The sequence below is a fragment of the Tamandua tetradactyla genome, chromosome 19 (assembly GCF_023851605.1).
Source record: "Tamandua tetradactyla isolate mTamTet1 chromosome 19, mTamTet1.pri, whole genome shotgun sequence".
NCBI lineage: Eukaryota > Metazoa > Chordata > Mammalia > Pilosa > Myrmecophagidae > Tamandua > Tamandua tetradactyla.
In genome coordinates this window covers 49,998,766-50,024,589 of record NC_135345.1, presented here as the reverse complement: position 1 = coordinate 50,024,589, position 25,824 = coordinate 49,998,766, and the positions used below count along the sequence as shown (strand labels likewise).

Below are 25,824 nucleotides of genomic sequence, written 5' to 3'. Positions count from 1 at the left end.
AATCTGAGTATTTGAGAACCTGTAGTGATCAGTGATTGACTCTCTATAGAGACCTCAGAATCTGAAGGTGTGAAGCTACCTGTGTCTGGCCCCACATATTAACAGGAATGCAGAATTCATATCTCTCAACTCCTTTACATTTGGGCTCTGAGAGTCCATTACATAAAGCCTTGCAAAATCTCAATCAGAATATCCCCATGCAGGTTTAAGGATTTTGCTTATTAGGGTAGCCACATTCCATTTATTAACATTCACATTAAAATAATAGTGACAGGAGAAAAAAACAATTCTTCATGGTCCACTAAAAGAATCTACCTAGGCTAGATTGCCCAAAAAGCAGCGAATGTATTGGTTTAGAGCATGAGCAAAGAAGGGGCATTAAAAAACTAGAGAAATATTTGAAAATGCTATATTTCATATTTCATAAAATATGTATGACAATAATTATAAAAGGAACCAATCAGAACTTTGTTTGGATGACCTTAGAGTTATTTTATAGTTTAGCATTATTTTTATTTTTGAATTATTCATAGAGGGAAGTAACTTTTTTAAATTTTAAAATTTATTATCATTATTTTAGTGTTTATGCTTCTGATGTTCTTAATCCAGCCATGAGTCTTATAAAAGATAAACTAACGATTCTGTTATGAGAGCGCTGGGCATCATGCTGCTGATAAATTCAGGAAGATACTGTTAGGTGTATTCAACACATTACCTGGACTTTATTCATCTCCAGTTTGTTCTTCTCGTGGGCGGTCTGGTCTTGTTTGCTAGCTCCCTTCTTCTGAGGACCTTTCCCAAAGAAGATGTAGTTTACAAAGGCGTATTCCAGCAGAGCCAGGAACACAAACACGAAGCAACCCATCAGATAAATATCAATTGCTTTGACATAAGGGATCTTTGGCAGGGTCTCCCTGAGGTGAGTGCTGATGGTTGTCATTGTCAGCACCGTAGTGATTCCTGTGAAACAGAAAGATGGGCTTAGCTGAAGGCATCTCTGCTAAGATTGAGAAACCAGATGCCATTCTTTCATGGTGCCCCAGAATCAGGGCAGTCATGTGATAAACCAGTTAGCAATATAGGGCAGACATTTAGAAAGAAATAGCTGCAGGCTGTCTACATAGTCCATTAATGAATCACAAATAAGATGTGCAGATGGTGAAAAGGTGAAAAATATTTTTTTTTATAAATGCACTAAGCCAAAAAGGAAAGCAGATGGGAAGGCAGATCAAAATCCCATTGAAGGTCTATTGCCAAATGATTTTGTTACATGCCACATCTTTCTTTCAGTGTCTTACTCAAGTGCCTTATAGATCTCCCCTTGTGGTACTGTCCTATACAGTGTCCACTTTGAGGAGATTTACTTTGAGGAGATTTGCTGTGAATCTGTAAGTGCACACCAGGTCACAAAGTCAGTATTATATTTTAAACCATAATATCTTATCCACAGTAAGAAAACAATGTAAGAAAATCTTGAAACATTTGGTTTATACATTTGTGTGCTGGTTTGAATGGGCTAGGTAAACCAGAAAAGTCTATGTTCTTTTAATTCAATCTTGTCGGGGCAGACCTATTGTTGGGTGGACCTTTTGATTAGGTTGTTTCCATGGAGATGTGACCCTGCCTATTCAAGGTGAGTCTTAATCCGCCTGCTAAAGTCCTTTAAGAGAGAGATATTTTAGAGCGATCTGAGAGCCGAGGGAAGTTAAGAGAGAAAGAAAATACCCACAGAGACATTTTGGAGAAAAGGACCAGAAGATGTCACCATGTGCCTTCCCTTGTGACAGAGGAACTCCAGATGCCAGCAACCTTCCCTCCAAGAAGGTATCCGCTTCTTGGTGCCTTAATTTGGACATTTTCATGGCCTTAGAATTGTAACTTAATAAATTCCCTTTGTGAAAGCCAATCCATTTCTGGTATATTGCATTCTGGCAGCTTTAGCAAACCAAAACAATATGTTTTTATTTGTTATTTAATAAACAGAATTAATTAACAAACAAAATTAATAAAATTGTTAATAAAACAATTTTGTTTCTCTGGTTTTTCAAATGTTATCTCTAGTTTCTCAATTCCAGAACCTAGATTAGACTAGATACCTGGAGTCAGTTTTCTGACTAAAATAATTCAACTTGGATTCATTAAAGACATTTAAGACTGTAAACTCTTAAAAGGCAGATTCTATTTTATCTATTTCATTAAAAATAGTATTCTTAAAGGTATAGTGTTTATATGGTTGAAAAATAAATGTTTTCTGTTGATGACAGTGATGATGAAATGATAATTGGGAAAAGATAAGAAGTGAAAAAGAAGGTGGAATCTTGTGTTGATAGCTTGTAATATAATGCTGCACATTTATATTTTGTTTTAAATTTCACACATTTTGTAAATTATCTATGTCATTGTCATGACAGCCTGCTCATAGACTACACCTATTACATAACTGGTGTGTTAGTTTGAAACTTATGCACCCCCAGAAAAGCCATTTTCTTTCAATCCTGATCCAAACTTGTGAGGCCAGACCTTTTATTAGATTGTTTCCACGGATAATGAGCTTGGTCTTTTGATTGGATTTCTTTCAAGGAGATGTGACACACCCAATTGAGGGTGTCACCTTTTGCTTATTTGGAGATGTGACTCCACCCATTCAAGGTGGGTCCTGATTAATTTACTGGAGTCCTTTAAAAGGGGAAACATTTTGGAGAAACCTCAGATGCAGATGCAGACACAGATGTTTGGAGATGCAGAAGCCCCAAGAGATGCCAGGAGCTAAGAGAACTGACAGCAGCTAGATAGGAATCAGAGCCAACACAGACACAGACATTTGGAGTGTCAATAGAGAGAGGAGACACCTAAACATGAACGTTTGGACATGCAAAACCCAGCAGACATTGCCATGTGCCTTCCCATGAAATGCTAAGCAAGCCAGAACCCAGAATTTTGCTCTAGAGAAGCTAATGAAGGCCCACAGATGCTTAGAGAGGAAACCCCTGGCACCAGAAGCTGGAAGCAACAAAACCAGGTACAAGGACCAGATGCCAGCCACGTGCCTTCTCAGATCACCGTTCTTTGTGCCAGCTGTCTTTCTCTGGATGCCTTAGTTAGGATATTTTTAAGGCCTTAGAACTTTAAACTTGTAATTTAATAAATCCTCTTTATAAAAGCCCAACCCATTTCCAATATATCGTATTCCGGCAGCATTAGCAAACTAAAACAACTAGGTAAACAGAAATTCTGAGACTGTTTACTTTGGTGTAAGTCATCCAACTGGCAGCAGAAAACAAGAAGGTATTTAAAATTACATTCCAAATAAAAGCAGAGAGATGGGAAGATGAATCCTGAAACTTGATAGAGGGTCTTAAAGTCAGGAAACATAGAAGTGAGTTTAAAGATAAAAGGTGGCTGGCAAAGGGGATAGAGAGTATTTGTGTGTGTGTAATAACTGAAATGGCTCTAGGACCAAATGATGAGGCTGATCCATACAGGCTTAGGATAAGACATTCATCAAACAGACCCTATATATTTTAACCCTCCGAGAAACTCTTTAAGATCTCAAATACAACCATTTAGCTTGCAGCAATTACTCAACCTTAGCAAGATTAATTCTGAATTTTAATCCTCCAAGAAGGAAACCATTCTTTTTCAGTCTTAATAACAGATCATCAATAGAGCTGATGAACTGTCTATTCAAGTATGATGAGTTCCATTTAAAAGGACTCAGATATAATTTAACTCTAGTTAATATCCAAGAGATGGTATTTCCCAACAACTGACATAGGTTAATAGTCAGGAAGTTTAGCTTTCTTCAAATCCATTTCAGAATAGTTCAATATAAATGTTTTCCACTGTAAAAAAGCAGATTATGGAGAAAGTCATCACAAAGTTGGTAAAAATTGGTATCATGTGAATTTTTAAATATACTCCAAGAAACACTTACACAGTACTGAAATTATCTAAAGATAATTTTTTGGTAAAATGCTAAAAAGATATTACATTGTAAAGCATTCACTCTGTATAGTGCCTACAATTAGAAGTTTATAATTAGAACTCTTATGTAATCTAATTATTTGATTTCAAGAGAAACCCTTGTCTATAATTCATAATAATTATTTGTTTTTAGAAGCAAAACCCACTCACTTCTGTAACACTAAGAATATATTACCTAGTGCAACTCTGGCCGCAGATGCATCATAGTTGATCCAAAAAGATACCCAGGACAGAATTGTAATCAGTGTAGAAGGCATGTAGGTTTGCAAAATGAAGTAACCAATGTTTCTCTTTAGACGAAAACTTAACGACAGTCGTGGATATGCCCCTGAGTTGTAAAAGAAAAAAAAAAGCTCATATTATCATTTGATTGGGATGATCATTTTCCTTTCACAGTACTCCTCATTCATTTGGGGTAAAACATCCTCACCTGTGGTGAACTCCACCTTCTTGGAAACCATTTTGTAGTCAACAATTGAAAACTGGGGAAGCTCAATTTTATTAACTCCAGTTACTGCTCCCTCTCCTCCATTCCAGTAAAACTCAATGTCATCAGTGGTATAGCCATCTGAAACCAAGAAATAGTATTATTAAATAGAGTTCAATTGGTCTAGAAATTCATTTCAAAGACAGTCTGGGGCTGGAAGAAAAATACCTAGCAAGTGATTGTAGGGCGACAGTGCCTTAAATCATGATGGCATTAGGTTTCATGTTGAGTGCTGTCTGGCTGTAGTGGACACTAGCTCTATGATCATTTATTTAATAATATCTGTTACCACTGCTGCATATTTATAAACCCATTCTCATTGTGTCTATCTATGGGTATTCTTTGGCTAGATTAAGGAAAATCTGGATTCCAGATGCCTGGACAGAGATCTCAGCTACGCATTATTTAAAAATAACAGTGGAAAGTAATAATAATTGTGCACATAATCAATAAAAGGGAATTTTTATGGTCAAATGATCAAAGCATTTTTAAAAGAAATATATGTTTCTTTTAGAAAATTGGGCTAATTTCTTTATATGTGCTTTGATTATAGCTTAATATATAGTTGCATATTTTAGGACCTATGTGATTATTGATGATACATTTCCATTTCCATCTTTGTGATGTTAGACTTGAGCTAATTGAAGGGGGTTGTGTAGAGAAGCGTAGATTGCAGTATAAAGAGCCACCCTGAAGTCTTCAGCATGGAAAGCCCTACACTAATGGCCTGTTTTCTTTCTTCTTCCACTCTGTTGCCACTTGCCAGTGGTCTGGCTGGATTATGAGCATATACATCAGTAACTTGCATTGAAATAATGTGCAGATATATTTAAAAATCTAAAAAAAAAAATAAGACATTTAAAACTTCATCTCTTTCTACTTGCTTGAGATAAAGAAGGTCTTTCTAAGTTCATTTTATATTTATAACCCTCAAAAAGCATTAAGTATTTTTTTCCATTAGAATTACTAGGGTTTGAGTTTTAAAGGTAGCTATATAAGCTCTTTGAAGTAGACATTATGCTGACCTACTTTTCATTAAAGCCAGTAATATCTTCTCAGGAAATAAAGTAATATATTTAAAATTTAGAAGTTGAATGCCAAGTGTCAAGGGGTCACTATCATTTTATCACTGCAGGACTGACTATAGAATTTTTAAGCTAGTCTCCCTTTGTTTTTTTGAGTGGATACAGAGCTGTCTTAACTTCACTGCTTCAAACATCTTTAACATCTCTTCAAAGGCTCTTTTTTGAATCTTTATTTCTGGACTCATTAAATTCACAACTGTTTTATATTTGTTGCATTTGCCACCCTATAGAGATTATTATTTATTTTAATATGTCCCAATTTATTTATTTTATTTCTCTTTAAAGTCTAAGCACTTTCTCTCTCTCTGATGGATAATCTTCCATATCCAGTAACACATTCTACAATGACTCAAGTGTGGTCATAACAATAGAAGAGATATTTACGTATAGATATGATTCCTGATATCTGAAAAGCTGTGAGTCCCCTCTTTATCTATTGGACTTAGGGGGGACCTACATGAAGTAATTGGTATTTGGGGATTTATATCAAGTTTCGATATGGTACTGTAAAGTTGTGACTCTTAATACTTCTTTGAGAACCTGAGAAAAACTCTGAACAAACTCCAAAAGGAGTAGAAGTGTGGAGGAGAATGTTTTAAACACACAACCCTCCCCCCCACATATACCCTTACCCGTACACACACATGATTTGAAGGCAATTTCAGGGAATCCTGGATCCTTCTGGATACCATTTATGGCCTAGGATAAGGACTTCTTCTCTCAGGTGAAATGGTCAGTGGCAAAATAACAACTCGAACTCAACCCTTATGACCTCCCTTCCAACTCCAATTCAACTACTTCTTTTAAGCCCAGCAGGAAGGCGGGCCTCAGCTATGCCTCCATATAGTGGACAATGATATCCTGGGGATTCTTAGCCTCTGCAAAAACTAGAGAGAATTTGGGGACTAGTGACACGTATGAGAATGTAAGCAGAGATTAGACCACTAAGATTAAGGAAGCAAGGTGGGTACAGGGGCATTTCGAACTACTAAATAAAGGAGGCCACTACCTATGTGACAGTTTGGAAGAATTGCTGTCTTCTTGGTCCCTTAAGGAGTTATAGGATTGCAGAAAAGGGGGCTGAATCACCTGTACTGGTGAGATAGGAAGAGCTGATACCTTTTGCAGTTGGGAAGACCTGAGAGAGAAAGTACTGGTATCTCAACAGGGAATAACAGCTTGCCTGGGGCTTGTCATACTTTGCAACTTAGAGCATTATTTCCACTTAAGGTGCCCAGGCAGCTGGACCAAAATAGCAAGGGATAATCAGAGAAAACAACAATGCATATAAGGGATCCCGAAGCTATAGAGAAGAAAAATGACCAAAGTAGCCAGAATAAGTGGCTTTTGGTGAAAAGAACTGATTGAAGAAGCAGAAGATAGTTTGAACTCTTAGTTCCCCAACTTCTTTAAAAATATAGAACCACTTAAGAATATTTGATTAGAGCACAGAAAATTTTCTATTCTAAAACTCAAATGTTTGTAATTAAAATTGTGGTAGACGAATTAAGGAGAATATGGCTTGAGACAATGGCTTGAAAGACAAGTAGAAAATATTTTTTCAGGAGAGATAAAAATTGTAGGGATTTGGAAACCATGAAGGAAATATAAGGGCTTAGAAGACTCATCTAGCAATTCTAATATTTGAATAATGGGAGTACCTGAAGAAAGAAGAAGGACATATAAGAAGCAGGCATAAAAATAAAAAAGAAAACACAAATTTCCTTGAGGTTAATAAATTATTTTGCAAATTCTAGGACTCGTATCAGGAAATACTGATATAATTCCTGGACCCCAAAAGTAAAAGAATAACTTTACAATACTGCAGACAGAAAGTACAAGGTATTTTCAAAGGAAAAGAATTCAATACTGAACTTCTTATTTGCAACTCTGAAAGAGAAAATACTATGGAATAATATCTGCAGAATATCTAAAATACAGAAAGAAAAGGACTGCAACTCTGCTACCCCAAAATTCCATTCCCTGCAAAAATATCACTTCTTTCAGGGAAGATTTATAAAGATTCAGAGAGCATTGAGGTACCTCTTTGAGGAAATTATTCTACAAAAGATTCTAATTAAACAAATGAATCAGGACAAATAAATTAGATACGATAAGAGGAACCTAATTTACAAACAGAAGAGCTTAAAGAATCATAAGGCTACTTTGCTCAGCTCTATACAAATAAATTTGAAAATTTGGATGAATTAAATAATTTTCTAGGAAAAAAAACATTTGCTAAAGCTCAAATTGGGAGAGATAGAACATTAAAACAGCTTGATTTCACCCCTAGAAACAAACAAAACCAAATGAAAACCTACTAGGCCCAAACATTTAACAACTGATAATTCTATTGCTACTGAAACAGTTTCAAAGTATAACCTAAAAAAGGAAAATTTCAGATTATCTTCATAAAATAAATAGAATATATTAGCAAATCAATTCCAGCAGCAGTGCATTAAAAACAAAACATAAAAAGAGGGGTTTATTCTCATTGAAAATGGTTCAATATTAGAAAATCTAGTAATGTATTTCATTAAATTATCAGATTTAAGGAGAATAAAGCATATGATTATTCACACAGATGCTAAAAAGGCATTGGCATATTCAAATTCTTGTTCTCATAAAAGCAAATAATGTCACTCAATAAGTATGCACAGATACTTCCTTGACATGTTAAGATACATCTATTTCAGTGATTAAGCCAACATCCTGCTTATTGTGAAAACACTAGAACAATCCCATAAAAGTTAGTGTCCACTCTTATTTAACAATGTTCTGGAAATACTAACCAATGCATTAGACATGAAAAAGAAAACAGGAGTATAAATTGGAGAATTGTGGTTAAATTATTAGGTTTTGAAAATTATACATGAAAACCTCAAGTAATTAACTGAATAACTATTACAAACAATAACAATGTGGCAGGGTAATGGAGTACAAAATTAATATACAGAAATCAATAGCCTTCACACACATTTGTATAAATAACTTACAATATATAATGTAAGAAAGGCCTCTTTCTTACAGAAAGAGATAAATATCTAGTAATAAATTTAGGAATAGTCAAGACTTACATGAATCAATCCTTAAAACACTTCAGAAGCACAAAAGGAGCCCTGAACAAATAAAAAGGCATACCGTGGTTTTGAATAGGAAACCTCAACATCATAAGTTAATTTACGATTTAATGCCATGTTTAATAATGCCATTAGAATTTTTGCTCTTGGCACTAGACAAAATAAATCTAAAGCTCAAATGAAGAAATAAACAAATCTGAAAATCCAAGTGTGGTAGTTAGGTTCAGGTGTCAACTTGGCCAGGTGAAGGTGCCTAGTTCTATTGCTGTGGACATGAGCCAATGGCATGTGAAGCTCAACTGTCACTGATTACACCTGCAGTCGGCTGGAGGGAGTGCCTGCTGCAATGAATGATGTTTGATTTAATTGGTTGGTGCTTAAATGAGAGAGCTCAATGCTGCACAGCCCAAGTAGCTCAGCATACCTCATCTCAGCACTCACAACTCAGCCCAGGCCTTTGGAGATGCAGAAAGGAATCACCCCAGGAAAAGTTGTGGAACCCAGAAGCCTGGAGAGAAGGCCAGCAGAGATCGCCCTGTGCCTTCTCGTGTAAGAGAGAACCTCAGATGAAAGTTAGCAGCTTTCCCTCTAAAGAATTATTCATTTTTAACTAAATAAATCCCCTTTTATTAAAAGCCAGTCCATCTCTGGTGTGTTGCATTCTGGCAGCTTTGGCAGACTCAAACACCAAGAAAATTACACAATAAGAGAAATGTAGGGCAACTACCCCTAACAGGTAATAAAAGATGTTATAAAGGCTTTGTACTTACAGCGTGATACTCTGCATGAACCAACAGAGAGACCAATGAGCTAGAAAATTTGGAACTAAGCATGTAAATTTAGGATATGAAAAAAGTAATATCTCAAATCATTGGGCAAAAGATGACTACTTTAATAAATTATGTTGGGAAAACTCAGGAGCTATTGGAAATAATTAGTTTGTACTTGTCTTTCTTGGCATATACTAGGATAAACATCAAATGGATTGTATATATATATAAAATATATACATATATATGTACTAGAAAGAAACATGGGAGAATTTTTTTAAACTGTCATGGGCAAGGCCTTTATAACTATGACAAAATCCAGTCATAAAAAATTGACACATTGATCACATTATAAAAATAGTGTGGTGAAAAAATCCATAAATGAAGTAAAAAGAAAATTAGAAATTGGGAAAAAAAATAGCAGTGCATATTGCAGATAAGGGCTAATTTTCTTAATATATAAAAAGCTTCTATAAGTAAAAAAAGAAAAAGTCCAAAACCCAGTGAAAAAATGAAAAAGTGATATGAACAGAAAGCTCATAGAAAGAGAAGAAATACTCAATTTCAATTTAATAAGAGAAATGCAAATTAAAATTACATTAAAATATCTCTTTTGATTCAAAACTTGGCAAACAGTCCGCAAACTGATAACACATTGTGCTGTTGAGCAAGTGGGGAAACAAAACTCTCAGAGATTGCTGGTGAGAGTGTGATTTGTGTAATCCATATGGAATGCAATTTGACTTTATCAGAATTATTAATGTGTATATATTTTGATCCAGCAATTCCTATTCTAGAAATTTGTCCTGTATATTTAATTACACAATAGTGCAGAACCTATGTACAAGATTATTCATTATATTACTGTTTCTTGTAGCAGACTATTTGAAATAACATCAAATCTCCCTCAACAGAGAAGTGGCTAAACTGAATTATTGCATGTTCATGGAATATTATAAAGCTATAAAAAAGGAAGTTCTTACATAAAATCTAGAAAATACTTCAAAACTTATTTTTAATGAAAAAAAACCCCAAAAAGTTCAGAATGATGATATTTATAATATATTAACATTTGTTTGAAAAATTTGGGAAAAGTTTTATTTTCATAGATATGTATATGTATAAAAAAGTCTGGAGAGACAGATAAAAACTAATAACAATTATTTCCTTTAGGGGGTACTAGGTGGATGGGTGACAGGGTAGGAGGGAAAATTTACACTATATTTACACTTTTTTTTATTTCTGAACCATGTGACTATATTAACAAATCAAAATATTAAATAAAAAAGAAATCACAGTAATATATTTTATACATATGAACTTGTTACACAATGAGGTTATAAATACACATCACATTGTTATGTGGAGAAGATATAGAATGTAGTTTATTTGGGAAACAAGTATGAGGAGACAAGTAGTGGAGCACAAATTATTTCCCAAACTCTCATTGCCCCACAGTTTAGGCTCATCAGAGACGTACCATGTGCCTCACAGCCAGTGTTCCAGTTAAGTGGAGTCTGGTCTTGGGTGGGCATTTATGTGACTAAGTGACACATGGACATGTGACAGTGGAGGGTCCAGCTTGAGGTGACCTTGGGGGCTCAGCCACAGGGACCAGCCTTTAACTCAGATCTGCTGGGTCAGCTTGCAGCCAGGGAGGAGAAAATGCGCTTTCCAGACCATGCAGGCCTGCATCTCCCCAGAGCCATAAAACTGAGTTTCTAGCAGGTCATACAAAACCGAATCAGTTAAAAAAATTCAGAGTGCCCATCAGATAAAAACAAAACAATTACCTTGGAAAAGGGAGGGCTGAGAGAAGTCTCTCCCATCACCCTTTCTTATGTGATGAAAAATGACCTCAGCAACATCCATTCAGTAGAATGGCATGAAAAGTGATCTTTTTCATGATAGAAGGAATCATAAGTTCAATTTAGTTAAAAAAAATCCTTAGAATCAGAAAATACGGTCCAAGTTTAAAGCTCTCTTCTTGTCTGACTTGATCCAGGAGTAAATTTTAAATCAGCATTTCTTATTCGCTTTACTTACCTCTATATTCTTTCATCCAGGCAGATTACTTTTAGATTCCCAATGTTTCAGAAGCAAATTATCCATTTTACCTCAAGCTAGGTTGCAAATGATTTTGCTTTTAGCTGGCAATGTAGAATATTTGCATTGTAAGTATTGTCAGGGAGGGATGCCTTAAACCAAGTATTTACACACTCTCTGTGGAGAGAAGAACTATTTTTTAGATCAAAGACTGAGTATAAATCTTTGCTCTTGTCACAGTTTGGGGCAGGTTTTACAGCTTCTGACCTCATTACGGCTCTGTCATTAGCCTGGTGGATCAGGGTGGCTATTTCTTGTATGCAGTGAAAACGGTGCTGATAGATTAAAGTTTTCTTCAGAACCACTGGTCAGCAGCATCTGCCTGCTCACTTCCCCTTTCAAAGCACTCTAACCTGGGTGTTTGCCAGTATTCCTCTGCTATGGACACCTTCCCTGGATTCAACCTCTCATCTTTCTAGACAGGTTCTCCTACTGAAGCACAGAAGAAATACCACATCTGAATTGTCAATTCAAACCCATAGAAAATGTACCAACATTGTATGACCCGAGGCATGGGGATAGGCAGCAGGACAGAGTGGGTCCTGCTTTTCAAGATCTCACAGTCTTAACAACATGCTGAGCAAACTGTCTAGCCAAGGGGGGCTAGGAATGGCTTTGGAGAGGATGCCAATCAGACTGGTCTTAGATGACATGTAGGATTTGGGTATAATGGGCAAGCTGGGTAGAGAGAAAAACATGTAGTGTGAATAACACGTAGAGGAAATAGCCAAAAGGCAGGGTGATATCAATAGGAAATTGATTTGCTTAATAAAATTTACTCAATAAGCAACTCATTTTTAGCAAGAGAACTGGGCAAAGTCCAATATATCTATAAAACCTTTAAAGATTTCAGTATGCACAGTGTGACTGGATCTATAAGAGTAAAGTAATTGGGTAACCATGATTCTATGTTGGTGGAGGTGTATGGCAACTTTGTAAGCCCAATAGTCAGTCTTTCCCTGCTTCTTATTGACTTCTTTCAACTTGGCTGTGCGCTTCCCTTGAAAAAAACATTGAACCGCATTGACTTTTACTTGGGTTATCTGTCTTTCTGCCACTAGCCTCTGAGCGCCTTGAGATTTCATTCATTTTTGTAACTCAGTTCTTGGAAAGTTCTTAACTTAGAGTGTTCAATAAAATTTTATAGAATATTCGACTCTGGCTGCTCCTTAGCAGGACTCCTGGTTTTATGCTTCTGACCTCAGCCTGACAAAGTCACAGTCTTATGTATGTGTGATGACTCGTTCAATGAGCAGGTATTATTGAGTGCTGATGATGTGACAGGTGATGAAAAATGTACTAGGGGCACAGTGGTGAATAAAACTATCATGGGCCCTGCCCCTCTTGGAGGTTGCAAATTTCAACTAAAATGCTACACATTTTGATCCCAAATTCCTTTCTGCATATTTCTGTCACAGGTGCTGTGTGGATTGACTTCCTTTAGCATATATTCTAAACTTCAGGAAGCCAACAAACCACATTTCTCAGATTCCCTTGTATCTAAGGTTGTAGATATGATTTAGGATTCCTGAAGCAGATGAAGTTCAGTATTGTCAGAGGTGACGTCTGATGCCTGCATTTTGCTGGTGTAGTTCATACAGGGCAGACCTCTCCAGAACCAAGAATTCTAGGTTTAGCTTTCTATGGTCCTGGATCCAACATGGTGGTCAGAACTATGTGATTACCCAGCTTCCTGAGTGTGGTGGAGCTCTCAGGTCCCTTGGATGGCCAGTATGCAATGTGGTTCTAGGAGCCATTTTTAGCTGCCCAGCCTAGAGCCTGCTATTCCAGCCCACTGACTTTGTAAGTACTTCTTCCCTATATTAAACACTTTCTGCTTAGACTGGGCATAGTGATGGTTTCTCTCATTGGTAATTGAAACTGGATTGATATATTCCCTTTCTCCTCTAAAGAATCATTTGTGCCAGTTTCAGGGTTACCAGAGTTTTTCATTAAAACCTTGGTTGCAGCGTGCGCCAACTGTTCACTCGGTTTTTCTGTGCACTGTATTATTCTTTTCGTATTCTATTCTGCTGGTTCTGTCATGAACCCTGCCTCTCTGGGTTCATGATAGATTCAGTCACTAGGAGAAACTGTTGGAGGTCAGAAGATGGAAGGAAAGGGGAAGGCTCTTTCTTCTGGCACTGGCAGTGTGGGTGATTCCAGACTCTCACAGTTGAAGAAGAGGCAGGACTTGTTTTGGAAATTCCAAAAGCTAGGGCAGTATCTCAAATATGATAATAGCAGATTCAGAAGGCTCTAGCACAAGATGTTACCAGCTTCGTGCTTTTTGCTCCATTAGTATACCTTCATCTTCTTTTCTTTGCTTTTCTAGCCCTTACAACCCTTGTAACCAATTCTCTGTATTAAAATCCTTTTTGAAAGACCTTAAATGATTTCTGCTTTTCTAACTAGATCTGGTTAGATACAGAGAACCTACTACAATGCAAATATTTTGTCTGTTTACATAGTTTGCTGTTTTTGTTTACCTTTTGTCTCTTCCATTCTTCATGACATTATAAATTCTTTGAAGGCAATGGTCTTCTATTCATTTTTTAAATTCCTGATGCTTGGAAAAGATTCTGCCTATAGTATGTATTCAAAACACATTTCTGAAGAAATGAATTAGTGAAAGTTGTTTGTGGCTTAGAGTTCTTGGTTTGCTATCTGTAATGGTTGGGTTTAGAAGTCAACTCGGCCATGTGATGATGGCCAGTTGTCTAGTTAGGCAAGCACTGGTATAATCATTACTGCAAGGATATTTTGTGACTGGTTTACTAAATCATCAGCACATTTATTGCATCCATGGCTTATTACATCTGTGATCAACTAAGGGTATGTCTTCTGCAAAAAAAGAGAATCCAATTAGTTGAGGACTTTCAAGGGAGAAGAGAGAATTTTCACTTCCCCTTCAGTCAACCAGCCTCTCCTGTAGAGTTTGGCGAGGAACGTCATCAGAGTTGCCAGACTTGAGGTCTGCCCTATGGATTTTAAACTCTTGCATGCCCACAGTTGTGTGAGACACTTTTATAAATCTCATATTTATAGATATCTTCTATTGGTTCTGTTTCTCTAGAAAACCCTGACTAATACACCACTCCAAAATGGTCACCTGATACAGGTAACTTGGTTGGTAGCTTTCTTTGTCCTGAATTTCTCTCTGATTAAGATGATTCTGCTTACAGGGGCTCACGGGTGGGCTTATAATTTCCTGGTCTATAGTGGGGTGCCTACCAAGGAAGGACAAAAAGCTGCTCACTTATCTTAAGTTTACTGAGTAAGTAGGTGATAAGTTACAACCTCAAGCTGGTCTCTGGATTGTAGGATCCTAGAGGAGAAACATGTAAGCAACAGTTAAGAGTTGAAAGTTGAAGACAGCTCGTGGTTTGGGGTTGTGAGGGGAGAAAGAAGTGGGTGAGCTCAAACAGCACCTCTCATTGTCTCACTTCTGAAAAATAGCAGAAAAAAACACTTCAACACCCCACACAATAGAAGAGCTGAAATATGGCCACCAATCAATGCAGATCTTCAAAGTATCAACACTTCATACAGTAAGTGTTCTGGGTCTTTATTTCTAAGCTCACTTGCACTTTGTTTAAGTAAAACCCATTAGATGTACTGTTCAGGGCACTGAGATAATTATGGATGGTTTGGGAAAAAAGAATGCTCACTCCATTTCAGATAGAAGCATGGGTTCTCCTGGGAGCGTTAATGGCAGCTGGAGCCTAAAGAAAGAATAGAGGGCTTGAAATACACTATTATTCAAAGGTTACACAAGAACATTTTGCCACAGAGGGTGAACATCAATTTACTTACACCTAAACAACCTATTTACCAAAGGTTTTCCTTTATGAGGCAGTGACTTCACACAGCGTCTCAAAGCCTGAACACTTGGATACCAGGGATGTTGTTTCCTAGCAACAATAACTACACAGAAGCCCTCAAAATTTCCTCTTAGTCTCCGGGGACTTTTTAATGGTACAGAACGTACAGATAAAATTAAGTTGATGTCAATGGATAAAGATGTATGGAGGTAGTACAAATGTAGAAGTATCTGGATGTTGTTGTTTGTATTTGGTATTTGAAACACTCTATTTTGGATGCATTTTCTTATTTAGGAATAAAACTTAATCCTCCTCTGCTTAATAGAGCTAGGAGCAGTGTCTAAAATTGCACTTAAATGTGTTTTAGCTAATGTAGAGGTTTAAGTTTCTAAGGCGTTTTAGTGAGAATAAGTAAATATACATTTCCTTTTGTGGAACAGCCATAACCCCATCTCAAATTTCAAGGAGTGGGTCTTGATTGACTTATGCTAATCATTATAATACTATCCTCTTTGCCTTAGTGATCTGCTCAGCAGTAGCCAGTAACCAGGTTTAAGACAATTAGCTCACAGCAGTTCCCTGGCCAAAGTACTTGTTTGGGAGTGGGCATGCAACCCAAGTTGTCTAGGACTTTTGTTCAATAGTTGAAAGAGGCAAAGAATTGAACTGCAGCTAATTTGTTGACATGTTATATTCATTTTAAACTGTAGCTTCCTTTATGGATTTCTTTATGTTTTCTTTTTGTATATTATCTATGTATTTTGGAGCCAGTAATTTGCTTAAGACCCTTGAGAATCTTGTAGTATTTAGACTTTTTGCTTATAGTTCCTGATGGCTCAAATGGCCTGGCTAGGACCTAGTCGTGAATGGGGCTCTAATGCACTGCCCAAGACCTCCTACAAAGCTCTCCTTCTTCGGAATATATCCAGCAACAGTTAAATTTCCCACTGGGAAAGACAAGGGAGAGTACATTTTATATATTAAAAACAAAAAACAAAAAACCCTCTTACCCATTTATTCTATTCTCAATTTATATGAACAATCAAGGGATTGATTTTTTTCTGGGAGACCTATGGTCAAATTCTTTTATAGCCCTGACATACTTTTATACTGTATACATTTAATGAACATTCCCACCCCCCTCACCCTCCTTCCTTAAAAAAAATAACTTCGGAAAAAGATGGAAACAAATTGTGACTAATTCTTATTAAGTTCTGCCAAGATCTGGGTACAACCTTCTCAAAATGATGAGTTTTATAGCCCTGCAACCAATTAAAACATGTAATCCTTGCAAGTTCTGTGAGAAATCGCTGTTCCAAAATTGAGACAACCTTTTGTTTGGTATTGTTATTATGGAACAGAGAGGATCTTGCCTATTCATCCCACCTGAAAAAAATGAAGTCATGAGTTATTCTGATAGCTTGTTATTTCTGCCAGTAATTTCTGCTCTGGTTAAAAGAAAGAGCAAAATTGCTCTCTATACTGTCTGTGGGTAAAGTCCTTTGTGTTTGTGTCCTCAAAAAAGTGAACTGTCCATGTGAACGTGGACATATGAAAAAAAAAACCTATAATACAGACTCTAGTGCATCAATATCGGAGTGCTGTTTAAGATTGTTTTAAAAAAATAAAGAGTTCCTGATCCATTCAGCATCCTTAAAGGTGTGTGTCATTGCTTTATTTAAGATAATATAAAACAGTATCATGCCTAGCCTAGAAAAGGGAATCACCTTTGATTTTGTCAAGTACCTAATAATGCATATACCTTTATTTTCTAAAGTGTATACTACCTTTGGGGATAATTAAGACTAGGAACAAGTAAAGTAGAAACCAAGGCAATTATCCAGCCAATTCAAATGTATTTCTACTTTGACCCAACTGATCTGGAAGTGTTATTGTTGTCCCATAACTGTAGATTAATGGTTTGGAATATAGCCTTACTTATCTAAATTTTATGTCCACATTATATGCTAAAAGTGGAAAATTATTTGGAATATCTGTATGATATTTTTATTTTGAAGAGTCGTCTGCATCCTTGTTTTATTGCTTGTGAACCCACACCTGAGTGGTCATTTACTTTTTCTGTTTTATTTAAGTTCTTCTTTCCATATTTTTAGCCTCACTTTTCACTGAGAAATTCTGATGATAAGAAATAATGATTAGTCAATAAAATACATTTTTGGAGAGCCTACTAAAAACTAAAACTAAACCAAACCAAACCAAAATCCCCAAACCCAAAACCCATAATTGTAAAATTAAGAAAAACAGATACTATAAACGTACTTCTATGTGTATATGAAGTACATAACCAACAGTATACGCAGAAATAGTTAACAGTGGTTATCTTCAGGTGTTAGGATTATGGGTGATTTCCTTAACTTCAAACATTTCATGTAATGAACATGTAACGCTTTAAAAATAAAACCTCAATAAATTATTTTTTATGTTATAGAAAATGCCTAAATGTATTTTAGGAAAGTAAGCATAAAATCTGAGAAAATTATTTAAATAACCTGTAGAGGGCACTCAAGACCTTCCAAATTTGAAAGGACTGTCACAAGTTTTATATTTTTCTTGATTTTAGGTTTGAATCGCTGATTCACACAAGGCTTTATTTTAAAATGCGTTTATGTTAAATGACGATAGAACAACTGTGATGAATACACTTTATCATAAATTCAGATATTCAGCTAGAAATATGCTTTTATTTTAAAAATGTGACAATCATTGATTATTAAAATAACTATAACAAATAACCTGTTTTGATATATTTAACGCTTAAGTGATAATGTTTTCACCAACTTCTTGAAAAAGACAGTCTATGCTATTTTAACTTTGCATATGAATTAAAAATCTATGTACCACATATGCTATGGACCACTTCTTCAAACCCTCAGTTTTTATGATTATATAGTTAGTAGCAATAGTGCATTAAATTAAAGAAAATATCAACCTATCATCAGGTCAGAGTATATTTTCCATTCTTATTAACTTATTTGCCTAATCCCTTATTTCCTTTAGGTGTAATTTATATTTTTAGTCTCATATCCCTCATTCACTCATATGCAGACAGCTTTTATTGTGACCCATTCAAGATTTCTTAATCTGATGCCTTTGCCTTCTGTGAATACAAAGTACATGGCCCCTGCTCTGCATTTTCACAGATGGATTTCACACAGCCTCCAAAAATTACAGATGACCAAGGTCTACTAACAAGGGTAGATTTTGTTTCCCAAGAAGGTAGCTGACCTTTGGCAATTCTCAGCTATCTTCAAATGGCCCATTTTTTTTTTTTTTGAACTCCCTCTGGGATCAGATTGGCTAGCTTTAGCAACGATGAGGCCATGCACTTTTGTGGCTCATAAACCATCATGTGTTCCTGTGCAGTTTTTTGTCTTTTGAAATTCATGGGACTAGAATGTTATAGAGCTGACAGTTCACAGTTGTTTTTTATCAATAGCTTATCTGCACTCATTCCCAGGTGCTAAATTGGTGCCACAGAGGTTATTGGGGCAGGCATGGTGGGCACATTAATATCTGTGTTTCAAAAGATTGCACCGTGTCTGAGCATGACGGAGTGAAAAAAGAATACTATATGTTTATTCCTGGTTTTGGTGGAATTGATTTTCCACTCCGCGTAATTTGGTAGTTACATTGATAAAACACATGGCTTGCTGCCATTTTATTTATATTGAGGGCTTTACTTCTGATGTCTGTGAAATAGAAGACAGGCAAACAAATTTATCTTTAGAGTTGCCTTGTGTAGAATACTTTAGAAATGGACATTAGGAAAGCTATTGCTCTGTAGCTGCTGCTCAGTCTCAGGCTGGGGAAGAAGAGCAGGGATTATAATTTTCATTTTTCAAATGGGTAACATGAAAGTGCAGAGTTACCTGACCTGATTGGAAAGGCTGGATGCTTCCAAGTTTCTATCTGTGGAAATGGGGCCAATAATCTGTGCTACCTGACACAAAGGGAAAATAGAAAAAGGCATTTTACAAAGTTACAGTTGCAGAATGCTTCTTAGAAGCAATCTATCATCGAAATACTTAGAAGCATTGCACAAACATCATGTGTTGCTCTAGGATTTGGGTCTCTATTAGTTCTTGACTGTGGTAATTTTGCTTCCCAGTGGGAGTTTAGCAATGTGTGAAGACATTTTCGACTGTCACAACCAGGGGAAGTATGTAGGCTGCTACTGGTAACCAATGCATAGAGGTCAGGGATGATGCTGACTATCCTACAATGAACAACAGGACAATCTCCTACAGGAGATTATCTGGCTCAACACATCAATAGTGTGAATGGTGAGAGAAGTCCTAGCCCGTGGCTTTAGAATGCTGTGATTCATATTAAAACCATTTCTGTTAATGTGCAAGTTTGAGAGGATTTATGTACTCTAGAAAAGGCATATTTTAATCCTAATCAATCTTGTGAGAGCAACTGTTTCTTCTAATCCCTATTCAGTACCATAGATTAGAAACTTGATTAGGTTATCTCCACGGAGATGTGACTCAATCAATTGTGGGTATTAAACTTGATTAGATGAAGACACATCTCCACCCATTCTATGTGGGTCTTGATTAGTTTACTGGAATTCTATACAAGAGGAAATTCTGAGAGAGCAGAGAATGATGACAGAGCCACAAGAAAGCCATAGCAGAGCTGAGCAGAGCCACAAGGCCGAGAGTACCAGAGTCTGCCAGCCAGGGGCCTTTGGAGATAAAGAAGGAGCACGCTCCCCAGGGAGCTCCATGAAGCAGGAAGCCGGGAGAGAAAGCCAGCAGAACATTGTCATGTTTACTATGTGCCTTTCCAGTTCAGAGAGAAATGATGAACATCATCGGCCCTCTTGAACCAAGGTATCTTTCCCTTAGATTGGACATTTCTATAGACTTGTTTTAATTGGGACATTTTCTCAGCCTTAGAACTGTAAACCTTGCAACTTAGTAAATTTCCCCTTTTAAAAGCCATTTCATTTCGGGTATATTGGATTCCAGCAGCTAGCAAACTAGAACAGTTGATGATGTGACAAGTGGTGTATAATGTTACCTAGATCTCATTATAAGCAGATATGACCTTTGGGAAAGGATGCAGAATTGTTCAGTAATCACATGTGTCTAGACTTGACCTAATTTTGAGATATTAACTGTTTTATTATTTCCTTCTTCTCTATAAACAACCTACTATATTCAACAATGGGACCTGAGCCCTTCAATTATTCTATTGACGAAATAGATCCAGAAAACAAGGTGGCAAACAGAAAGATTTAGGAAGATGTGGGATTGGCATGTCTAATTTTCTCCAATGTTACTTCTCATCCACATCAAATAAAAATACCATCACTTGGGTAGAGAGAGAATTGGAAGGGGAATGAGATAAGTTAGATATTGGTATGTGTCTGTGTTCTGCTTTGGGGCTCATTCCCAGGGTAAGACAAGATGGTGATAGACTTTCCACTAGATCCAGGTGGGTGTAATATTTCCCAGAGGAGCTTTCAAGCTCTGGAGAGGGAAGCCTTGCACCCAATATGGATGCAAAATGGAAGAGCCGCAAGGTTGTATGTATGGATCCAGTTGGATAAGCCTGCAAACTAGTTCACTAAGTAAAGCTTATATAACACATTCCAGTGTAGAGAGAGCAGTTAATTTTTCTGGATTTTGAAAAGGGCAAGGCAGAGAAGGGAAGATGGCCATAAAAATCTGTGTGCCTCTCCCATAGTGTAGAGCAATGACTGCCCAGCTGGGACTGCACTTCCACTACTCCCACCCCTTTCAGTTAAGTGTGAGTGGATGTGATCTGCTTTATTTCTGGACTGGCCCATGAAAAGCTCTCAGATTATATTCACCCAGGCTCTTTCCGATCTTCTGACTGAATGCAGAGAACTTTGAGACCTGAGTTATTGGGTATTCTCCAAAGAAGCCTCTGGAAGTACATGCAGAGTGACCTGGAACTCTCTCATTGGACTTGTATGTAATTGAAAAATAAACTTTTACTGGTTAAGATACTGACATTTTGGAATTTGTTTCTTATAGAACCTAGAGCTGGCCAAATGTAGAAATGCATGTTGCAATATACAGATGGCATGTCTACAGGGAATTAGGGCATCCGCAGCAGAAAGAACAAGGAGATCAGGCTCAGAGCACAGAGCCCAGGTGGATGGGAGGATATGTAATGACTGAATTTCAGCAGGCTATAGCAGAGGAGGACATGCCTGAGATTTAGATAAGATGAGTCCTCTGCAAAAGATGTTAGCATGGGCAGAGATGTATTAAAACCAAGAAGTGGACACTGCTACCTCAAATGGACATGTTGGTGGACTTTGCCTAAGTCCTTCATACCTTAGAGGGAGCAGAAAGAATGAGGGACAATCTTGAACATGACCCTGAAATGAATTTTATAATTCAACTGAGTTCATCTAGAAGTGACTGGATTAATATTTTTGTGCCAGGTAAAGTGGCAGGATTAACAGTTGAAATTAAACTGGATTATTGAAAATAAAGAAACTAAAGTATTTGCCCACTCCAGGAGATATCTTTTGAAATTCTTACCCAGCACATGAGAGGGACTGTTCGGGATTTCTAAAACTTCTCAGGGAATTTATCTTATTACAATGGGTTGATTACCAACCCTGAGCTAGATCATCTTGATGCCATGCACATGAGAAAACTAGGGTATGGAGATGATGCAAATTTTCAGAAGTCAAGACTGGGTTTGGGCCAACTGGATGAAGATACAACTGAAGGTCTGAAGGTCTTACTTAGAGTGCATAACCTATTAGCTTGTGAATCAAATTAATTTCAGACTGAGTTTAAGAAAAAACTGTACCTGTGTGGTAAACACAGCTATTCAAGTCACATCCTCAAGTCAGAAGGAGGAAAGACCCCATTACCTATCTGGTCAAACAGGTATCCCAGTCAATTTACCCATAGTGTTTTAGATTAGAGATGCTAGTTTGAAGTGTCAGCCTATATAATCTGACTCCCTTTAGCAAATCTAGTTGCTTACTTTCTGATTTTATAGTTATACAATTCTCATCTGAAACTCATTGGGGTGAGTTCATGAGTTCCGAGAGCTTGGGCAAGGAGTCTCCCTCTTGGGGGAAGTAATAGTGACCCTTAATGGAAGGAGGCAAGAACTTCTTCCAGTACATAGAAATAGGAAGCCAAACAAAGACAGCATGCTGCTGGGGTGGTAGTGGGGGATGTGCAGCCGACAGGGTAATCTGTAAGCATAGATTTTGATAGAGAATTAGTTTATACATTTTTAAAGCTTGTGTGAGGCATCAAGTGATGGTGCATCCAGTAATTGCCCTTTGTGGGATGCAGAGTTTACTAAGGGGAGACTTTGGTGGAAAAATACTTTGAAATAAAATTGATTCGATTTTCAATGATTCTTCTACTTAAATAGAATTTCTTCACTTAAAATCTGAGGGTATCCTCCCCATTCCTGGCCTAGCAATGAGATTGTGGTCACATACGACTTGGGAAGGGGTAGGGGAAAGAGTGATTGGTAAACCTGAATAACAAATATGGCTATTTCTTGGCTCTTAGGTTCAGACAATTATATTTCTACCCTCAAAGTGTGATAGAAGTATGTCCACACATGCAAACTTGCTGAAGAAGTCTCTACATCTTGGCCTCCACCAACACATATGCAAGTCAAGGACACATCAAGTCCCAGAAGTCGGGGAAGAGAAGTAGAGAGGAAACAGGAGAGTCAGGTGTGAATTTGGGTGACCCTGTGCCTGATTCTGCCCCTTTAAGTTGTGTTTTGTGATGGGATGATAGGCAGTCTCTTTAAAGTTCTCAGGTATGAGAAGAACTTGTACCTTGTAGGAAAAACTCTTTTATCCCACCATGTGGGAGAACTGGCAGCATGCTCTGTTGAGGCCAAGGGATGCCAGCAACAACTGCTTTGAGTTTCCTGTGGGTTGATAAAAGTGAGGGAAGATTTCACTGCAATAAATGTTCCTATTGCAGAAAAACATTGGGAAAGAATCTGCATGCCTATAAGAAATCTCAGGGTCACTACATAGGAAGAATGTTGCATAGACAGTTCCTCCCAGAAATGAAAGATCTACTTAAGTCCTGGGCACCTCACTAATACCAGCGAGTTGAGCAGACACTGAGTCAGCACCCACAAACTATCCAGTGAACATCAGAAGGAGAACCTGACCTTGCCTGGGCTGGGCTCCAGAGAGGACAAGTTGCATCTGAAGTTAGAGGCAGCACAAGAACACACAGACTGAGTATGAGTGGTGGACACCCTTTCCCCATAGAATTCTAGTATTCAAAGAAGAGATAGTTAAATTCCTATTCTACAATGAAACAACATAACTAGATCTTTAAGAATAGATAGAACTGCTTTTTACTCATAATGAATCTCCATTTTGCTCCTTTTAGTTATTTAGATGGCTGCTTAATGTCCAAAGGTTCATGTTACTAAAACAAATTTTTAAAGAAAAGTGATCTAAAAGTGTCCTTTTTCACAGTCTTTTTATGCTATATTCTCAGATTTTTAAGAGAAAATTTATTTAATCCCTGTAACTGCTAATCAGAGGACACTGAAAGTGAAGATAACCCTTGTCTCTTATCTAGATTGCTTTTGAGGTAGCCACTAATAATTAATTTTCATTTTGAGGGGGAGTTTTCAGCTAGGATACTTTTCTAGAGCTTAGCAGTCAGTCCATATAAATGTTTATCCTTGGAACACCCCTGCTTGGCTATTCTTCACTATTGGAGGTTTCCTTTTATGAAAGGCTATCACTTGGCAGGCAACCGTCCACTGACACTTGGATAGGTGCTCCATTCAGTGTACCATTTAATTTCAAAGTAAATAATGTGCACTATTGTCAGTAATCCCAAAGAAGTTACTAAATGAAGACTTTATATAGAAAATTAGAAATCCTTCTGTAAAATAAACTCTGGAAATAAACATTAGTGATTAAACAGAAATTCTACATGGAAAGCATCCATGCTATTTTATAGTCATAATTATACCTGCCATTGATTTAGTGCCTTTTATGGGTCAGATATAGAACCAGATATCATTCAATCATTACAGGACCAAACCTTTCAATCAGTACAACAGTCATTTGGGGAGAAATTATATCCATTGTAAAGATTAGACATTTAGGCTTAGAAAATTTAAGTAAGATGATCACAAACCTTTTTGGGCATAGTTGGTTTGTTTCCAATATCTGTCTTCTTCACTGTACTGCCTAATTGCAGACTAATTCATTCATACTTTTGGTTTCACACCATAGGGAGAACTATCAAACATCCTAGTAAATTGAACAATATAAAAATGCTAGGTGTTTTTTCACCTGCTTTTGAACTTAAGACAGCAATTTCCTATGCTTAAATTTGGTATAGTATGGTTTGCAGTGACCCAGTTCAGTCAAGATTATAGGTTCAGGAACTATTAGAGTCTGCCATTTCGTTTTAATCTATTGTTCTAGTCTAGATCTCAGGTTGCTAATCTATAGTCTTGAATACAATGAGCCATTTGAAAAGAAATGCATAAGTCATTTTGAATCATCACCCCAGGAGGAAAAGATGGCAAAGCAGTTCTGGTGTGATGGACATAAACAGACAGAATTGAAGGGCTGGTTCTGGTCTCAGCTCTGCCATTTGCCATTTATGACCTTAGGCAAGTTGTGGCCACTCTGAGTCTCAGCTCCCTCCTCTCTGAAATTGGGTCAATCATAAAGACCTCATGGAGCTTTTGGGAGGAGGAAATAATCTAATTTAGAAAACCATTTATTGCATGCCGACTACAGAGCAGGGCACTGAGATGGGCTTTTGGAATAAACAGATCAGTAAGATCTTCACCATGAAAGAGCTCATTGCCTGATGAGGGAGATGGAGAAATGAGTAAGTACAATGCTGTATGGAAACTGCTAAAATAAAAGATGGTACAAAATATTACAGCAATGCAGAAGACTCGTCCACTTTTCCAGAGCAGGAAGCTTTTCTGTCTTGTTCACGCTGTGAACTCACCATTCGTTGGCTGAATGAGTTCTGTGTGTTGAGGAAGGGGATAGGGATACAAATCCTCTGTATTCGACTTCCCCATTCCCGCATCTCCTGCTCATTGCTCACATCAGGTCAGCCTGTGTATGTCTTCACTCCTCCCATGAATCTCTTTCTGTTGAGAGGATCAGTGGCTTCCTAATTGCCAGATCAACTCGGCCCCCTTTCCCTAGTTTGCTGCTGATGATCATTTCCTCTCAGAAAGTCTCACCTTTCACTTTTTTGAAATGACAGTTCTGGGTTCTGTCCCTGTCTATAATTGACAGTTTCCTGTCCTCAATGTGGGGTCTTCTCCCAAATCAAAATTCTGTGGGGAATATCTCACTCTTCTCAGACGCCTGATGATAACTCCCCAATTTATCTCCCAGATGTCGCTCCTTTGTGCTTTAGACCTAAAAATTTCCAACAATTTACCTGCTATCTTCAAGTGAAAATTCCATTATCATGTAAAATT

The 25,824-nt window shown here is 37.2% G+C and overlaps 1 protein-coding gene and 1 long non-coding RNA gene across 2 annotated transcripts in view; one reads left to right on the top strand and one right to left on the bottom strand.

The window, feature by feature from the left end:
- Window positions 1-25,824, bottom strand: part of GABRB1 (gamma-aminobutyric acid type A receptor subunit beta1) — a 473,078-nt gene that overhangs the window by 23,066 nt on the left and 424,188 nt on the right. Inside the window, exons 6-8 of the mRNA XM_077136782.1 lie at window positions 4,415-4,552; window positions 4,160-4,312; window positions 716-960 (exon numbers count right to left, since the gene is read on the bottom strand). Coding sequence (XP_076992897.1) covers window positions 716-960; window positions 4,160-4,312; window positions 4,415-4,552 — 536 coding nt within the window. The remainder of the gene's footprint in view (window positions 1-715; window positions 961-4,159; window positions 4,313-4,414; window positions 4,553-25,824) is intronic.
- LOC143663204 (uncharacterized) lies at window positions 12,832-19,805 on the top strand. Its single transcript, XR_013165865.1, has 3 exons — window positions 12,832-13,315; window positions 14,972-15,063; window positions 19,466-19,805. It is a non-coding gene; the product is annotated as an uncharacterized LOC143663204 (long non-coding RNA).